The sequence below is a fragment of the Gossypium hirsutum genome, chromosome A10 (assembly GCF_007990345.1).
Source record: "Gossypium hirsutum isolate 1008001.06 chromosome A10, Gossypium_hirsutum_v2.1, whole genome shotgun sequence".
Classification (NCBI taxonomy): domain Eukaryota; kingdom Viridiplantae; phylum Streptophyta; class Magnoliopsida; order Malvales; family Malvaceae; genus Gossypium; species Gossypium hirsutum.
Window position 1 is genome coordinate 107,008,926 of NC_053433.1, and position 6,433 is coordinate 107,015,358.

Genomic DNA, 6,433 nt, shown 5'->3' on the forward strand with positions numbered 1-6,433 from the left:
AAAGTTAAAATATGCTCAAGTATCTGTACGCTTATTTTGAGGAATCTAGTCTCCGTATTTTATGGATTTAGAAATTCAAGTCCAACAGTCACGGCAATTAAAATTCTTCTATTAAATTCACTGGTTTGACACTTTGAAATAAAAAATCCACTTGGCAGTCATATAACATTAAAAATAATGTTGAAAATATTAATTAAGAGTTTTCCCCCTTAAAACACCCATTCAAACGCATTATGATAAAATAGAATTTTTTGTTGAAATAAAATTTTCATTTTATTTAGAATAAAAATGAAAGGGAAGGTTGAAAAGCCTTCCTCAACTCATGAGCAACAATACAAAGAGTTAATCAGAAAGGAAACATAAAAAAATGGAACAAATAAAAAACGGAAACTTCAAGACACAATTAAATCAAACAATGTGGGGAAGAAGCCTATTTAAGGGCTGCAAATGTATTCCGTAGCTACTTCTCTTCCACATTTATTGAGTAAGAGGCTCAATGAAATAGGAAGGTCGATGGGAATGCCCAACACATTGGCTCTGACAGCAGTGCAAAGGCAAACTGCAGCTTCAAGATCGACCAATCCTTCAATCACGCTGCAACATGTTTCTGTAGGTACGTTTCCGAGATTAACATCCACCAAACCCAACAGGCCAACGCATACACCGAGGTTTAGGGGATTGCATGTACCGGGATGACCATGAGTGATTCTGCCATTATGGTACACATCTCCGGGATGAATATAAACGGGGTTTTCGACATTGTGAGAGCTTACAAAAGCAAAGAAAAGAAGGTTAAGAGAAAGAACAAGAGCAGTTGATGCTTTAACATTAGAAGCCATTTCCCAAAAGAAAATGATTTGAAGTGATTGATAAAATGAGTTTTTTGTTGGTGAGAAATTAAGCTGAAACTGCCGATGAAGGTGGCAAAGGGAGCAAAGGGTTTTTATAGCTGGAATGTATGAACTTTGAAGCCTTTTTAGAACTAGAAAATGGGAGGCACTAAGTCGGATTAATTGGAGAATCTTGGATCTTGGAGTATCTGTTTGGCTGGCAACTATATATATAAAATTCTCCCACGTCTATGATGGATGATATCTTTATCACAAGGCATCTTTAATCTATTTAATTAGTAACATGAGTACAACGCTGTTAATATATGTATATATATATATTCCATTTGCAGACATGCATGGACTAATTAAGGTTTCTGTCATAAATATTTATGTCAAAATCTTTGACCTGCTCAACGGGAGTAATGGTGTGATAAAATTCCGGTTTTGCAGCATCAAATGTTACCGATATGGTTGAGAGTGGCGCATTGAAGGTTTTAATTCGGAGTTAATGTTTAAAGATTGGTGTTCGATTGAAGATAAAATTGATCGTGGTTGCTGCACACTTTCTTCAAGTGATTTGAAATTAGGATGTACAGAGTTGGTAATGTCTCTTTTTCGAAAACGGATAAGCACGGTAACATGATGGCTTTTGCACTGGCGGTTACAGGGTTGAAAAGGCTTGGTATGTTTAAGGAATGGTAGTGATTTTTGGAGTGTTGTAGTTGTGTTTCTTCAGGCGAGTTGGTAAGCTGTTATGTGGAGTTATCAGGTTTTCTTGTGTTAGTTTTTTGTTTTTGTTTTGAGTTTTGTTTAACAGATGGGGATTTTGGGGTTCTGGTGGGTGATTGTTTGTTGTTACAAGTTTGTGGTTGGTTTTGGTACTTGGGTAAGGGTCTTTTTTGATGGGGGAATGTTTGCATTTTGTAACATGGTTGCATTTCTTGCAAATGCTGAAATTTGTAATTTCTTGATTGAGCAAAAAAAAATTCTTCTATTAAATTCACTGGTTTGACACTTTGAAATAAAAAATCCACTTGACAGTCATATAACATTAAAAATAATGTTGAAAATATTAATTAAGAGTTTTCCCCCTTAAAACACCCATTCAAACTCATTATGATAAAATAGAATTTTTTGTTGAAATAAAATTTTCATTTTATTTAGAAAAAAAATGAAAGGGAAGGTTGAAAAGCCTTCCTCAACTCATGAGCAACAATACAAAGAGTTAATCAGAAAGGAAACATAAAAAAATGGAACAAATAAAAAACGGAAACTTCAAGACACAATTAAATCAAACAATGTGGGGAAGAAGGCTATTTAAGGGCTGCAAATGTATTCCGTAGCTACTTCTCTTCCACATTTATTGAATAAGAGGCTCAATGAAATAGGAAGGTCGATGGGAATGCCCAACAAATTGGCTCTGACAGCAGTGCAAAGGCAAACTGCAGCTTCAAGATCGACCAATCCTTCAATCACGCTGCAACATGGTTCTGTAGGTACGTTTCCGAGATTAACATCCACCAAACCCAACAGGCCAATGCATACACCGAGATTTAGGGGATTGCATGTACCGGGATGACCATGAGTGATTTTGCCATTATGGTACACATCTCCGGGATGAATATAAACGGTGTTTTCGACATTGTGAGTGTAATAACCAAAATTTGCCCGGGCTTTAAAATTGAAAACAAAAAAAATAATAAATAAATGTTTATTTATTATACAATCCTTTTACAGCCCAAAAGTTAAAACCCAACTAGCCTAAACCCAAACCCAAAACCCAGCTAAATTACTAGGTACCCATTACACCCTGCCTAGCCAGAACTAAAGTGGCCCAATTGGCCCAAACTATTACATTAAGGCAGGGAACCCTAGGGTTTCTGCCTTTTCCTCCTTGAGCTGTCACTGCTTGTAGAAGATTCGGGGAGCGTCTGTCCAGCTCCCGAATCAAGGCCACCATCGATCACGCCCCCATCAACGTTTCTTCAGTCACGCCGTTTCACCTTGCGTGGTTTCAGCTACCCTTCATAGGTGCCGTGATTCCAGGCCCTGTATCTCGTTGAGACGCAAATCGACGCCGTGATCAGTGCCCTTTCTTCTCTTCGATCACCTGCAAAAGGAAACAAGAGGGAGTAGAATCAACAAATATGGGAAGGAAATAAAATAAAGATGTAAATACACTGTAAACAATGGCTATAAAGCCCGAATACCTTCATTGTAAAAAAGGATCCCCGATTTTTTACAAAGACAATAATATACACACGATTTACGAAGAGAGAAATATACAAACAAATTCAACAGAGCACAGTAGTATCGACTTACAATACCAGTAGCCAATCGAATACAAAGGTGAATATTTTAACATATATTACAAATGGTAAAAAGGAAAAGAGATTACCTGACTTTCGCTGAAAAGGGGGAAGGTTTTGACCCTCCGACCACAGTGCGTGGTGGCGCGTGAGCGCGTGAGAGATCGGAGACAGAAGTTCAACAGAGCGCTGAGAGCCCCTTCCTCATTCCTCTTTCAGAGGATTCTTTTTTTTTTTTGTTTAAAACCAGGTTAAGGTGATTTTTTAAGCTAAAATTGGCTTATATATAGCCTTATTAAAACGATGCCATTTAGCTTAAAGCAATAAGCTTTAAAACGGCGTCGTTCCAAGGAGGATCCGCACGTTGACCCGATGACCTGGGGAGGATCTGTGCGTTTTTGGAGAATGGGCAAATTGCCCAATTGATCCTTCTGTTTTTTTAATTTTTTCAACTGCATTTTATTTTTATTTTAATTTGGCCTTAATCTTTTATATTTGTTTTAATTTAGTCCAAACAGCCTTTAAAATTCATTCTGGAAACGGTGCCGTTTTGAGGATTAGGGTTTAATTACCCAATGAGTCCCTCTGTTCCAGCTTGTGTTTTAATTAAGTCCAAATGTTTTTTATTATTTTACAATTAACCCCGGAATTTTCAATTAAATTCAATTTTTATTATTAAATAGAATATATTATTTTTTTATATATCCAATATATTGTAATTTTTTTAAAAAAAATTTGTTCATCATATATTTTTATATTTGCATTTTACTATATGTTGTATGTATTTTCATTATATATATTATTTATTTTACTATATTTAATCTATTATATTATTATATATGTTTAATTTTTATTATATATTTTATATATATATTATTTATATCTATATTATATGTTTTAGCACATGTTATTTTTATATATTATTGTCGAAACCATTTTCAAATCGAGTTTTGGAAAATGGGAATCGATTTTAAAAAACGAAAACAGGAGTCGCCACCAATCTTTTTAGGTGTGATTGGATCACCTTTAAAACATTTTGTTTTAAAATCATTAGTTTTGGTCCACGAAATAAAAGAATGGGTTCGGGAGTCGGTTACGTACGAGGAAGGATTAACACCCTCGTAAAGCCCAAAAATTGGTAACTATTTGATTATCAAATGTCTTTAATGTCGGAAATTTAAAAAATTTTAAGATGTAATCCTCTTTAAAATACTTTGATTTTGAAAATTTGGGTTCACTCGTATCAAAACATTGACACTAAGTCAATCTTTTGGAAATCCCTATCTCGAAACGACAAATCGCCACATCCAATAAGTTAGGACACAACACTTTGAAATTCCAAGACAGTTGCTTCTATTTTGAAAATCTTAAAAACTTATAAGGGCACTTGACTATTCGAACTCAACGAGAAAAGTTGCAACCCAATAAGTTAGGGCACTACTTTTCTCGAAGCTTTCAAATACTAAGCATTGCCTTTTTTATTTTTATAAAACTTTTAAATATTGTTTTAAATGACCTTTTAGAGTGACAATTCTATATTACGAAACATAGATATTCAAATAGCGTATATTACAAAGTATTATAACACTTTATATAAATGCAATTACTATATAGAGGGTAAAATAGAATAATAAAAATAATCATGCTAAGCAAATAGGAATATACCCAAAAGAAAGCATAATAAATGCACTAATTATATACAATATATCATAAATAAAACATTAAATAATATAAAAAACATGGTAAATATTAATGTGTAAAATATGTATGAGTAAAAATAGATGACATGCATAGCAAATGGATAAATAGAATCTACATAAAATATAAAATATACAATCCAATAATTTAATGTACACATGAATGGATTAATAAATGAAATGATGCATATAATACAATATATCAATGTACATATATAAAAATATGCATTTGAAAGTAAATTATAAAAGTCTAAGTTATTACATAACATATGAAATACATAACATAACAATAATACATTAATTCTAAAGTAAAAACAAATATTGTATAATAATAAAAAAAACATAAGTTTTAAAAATATATGTATAATATGAATTGATAAATAGACTGAGCATATAAAAAAATGTGATATTTAATAATAAATTTAAAATATAATATATAATAAAAATATATTTATAAGAATAATAATTATATAAAATATATAAAATATATTGGTTTAGAAAAATAATGTATAAAACATCAAATATGTAAAAGAATTTATATTTATAATGAAATGATTATATAATATATATACATGCATAGAAAATATATATTTGAAAATAAACTATATAAAAAGGTTAAATATTATGATATATAAAATACATAATCAAATGTATAAAAGATAGGAAAAAATATACATATTTGAAAAATGAAAAAATTAAAATAAAAAAGGGTTGAAAAACTAAGATAGACGAAGAATAAAATAAGAACAAACCACAGAGAGTAAGAACGCAAGAGGGAGGGAAATTTGAGTGAATGCTCTCAAGAATTCTTATTGCTTCCCAAAACTCAAGTCCTTTACAATGAAGGGAGAGGCTTCTATTTATAGTTGAGCCTCCCCAAATCCAACAGTACAGATCAATTACATCAACGGTTAAGATTAAAGGATATCTACAAATTAAATCTTCAAGATTACAAAATCATAACTTCTAAGATTGTATATCATATCAAAGATTGCAATCATATCTAAGATTGCAATCATATCTAAGATTGCAATCATATCTAAGATTGTATCATATCTTAGATTGCAATCATATCTAAGATTGTATCATATCTAAGATTGCATATCACATCTAAGATTGCATATCATTGAAGATTATATTTCCATATGAGTCAAGCTTGTAGATGGACCTTAGATCTTTTCAAGTAATGGGTCATTCCGATCGGGCCAAATTATATTTGTAATTCTGGACTGAACTTGGACTTCATTTTTTTGGGGGTTTATTATTTTAAATACTGAAATGGGCTGGGCAAAATTGAGTGTCTACAGCTGCCCCTCTTTGCTCATTGCTGTGTAACAGGAATAGAGCAAAGACTATAAAAGGACCAATTTTGCCCGGGCTCGCCAGCTTCAGACTTCATGGTCCTCAATCTGCTCCTTGCAAACTCAAGATTGTTATGTTGATATCTTCAATCTACTCCCCATCGAACACAGAGACGCCAAATTAACTTCTTCAATTTGTTCCCTGACAATACAGAGATGCCAAATCATCTTAGATTTGCTTTAACGTAAGCACGTGAAAGCCAAATCGGCTATGTCTTCGATTTGCTCCTTGT

At 32.4% G+C, this 6,433-nt stretch overlaps 1 protein-coding gene and 1 long non-coding RNA gene across 2 annotated transcripts; both read right to left on the reverse strand.

Annotated features, from left to right (window-relative positions):
- Positions 1–266: 266 nt before the first annotated feature.
- LOC121207617 (putative lipid-binding protein AIR1) lies at positions 267–907 on the reverse strand. Its single transcript, XM_041077970.1, has one exon. The coding sequence runs from the start codon at positions 837–839 to the stop codon at positions 435–437; it is 405 nt and encodes a 134-aa protein (XP_040933904.1). The 5' UTR covers positions 840–907; the 3' UTR covers positions 267–434.
- A 1,921-nt stretch (positions 908–2,828) lies between these two features.
- On the reverse strand, positions 2,829–3,401 carry LOC121207618 (uncharacterized). The gene is made up of 2 exons (XR_005902717.1): positions 3,232–3,401; positions 2,829–2,943 (listed from the first exon to the last, which is right to left on the reverse strand). It is a non-coding gene; the product is annotated as an uncharacterized lncRNA (long non-coding RNA).
- Between the last annotated feature and the right edge of the window lie 3,032 nt (positions 3,402–6,433).

Bases quoted from the DNA above. Each gene is read 5' to 3' on its own strand.
- LOC121207617 (XM_041077970.1), bottom strand. From the start codon at position 839: ATGGCTTCTAATGTTAAAGCATCAACTGCTCTTGTTCTTTCTCTTAAC.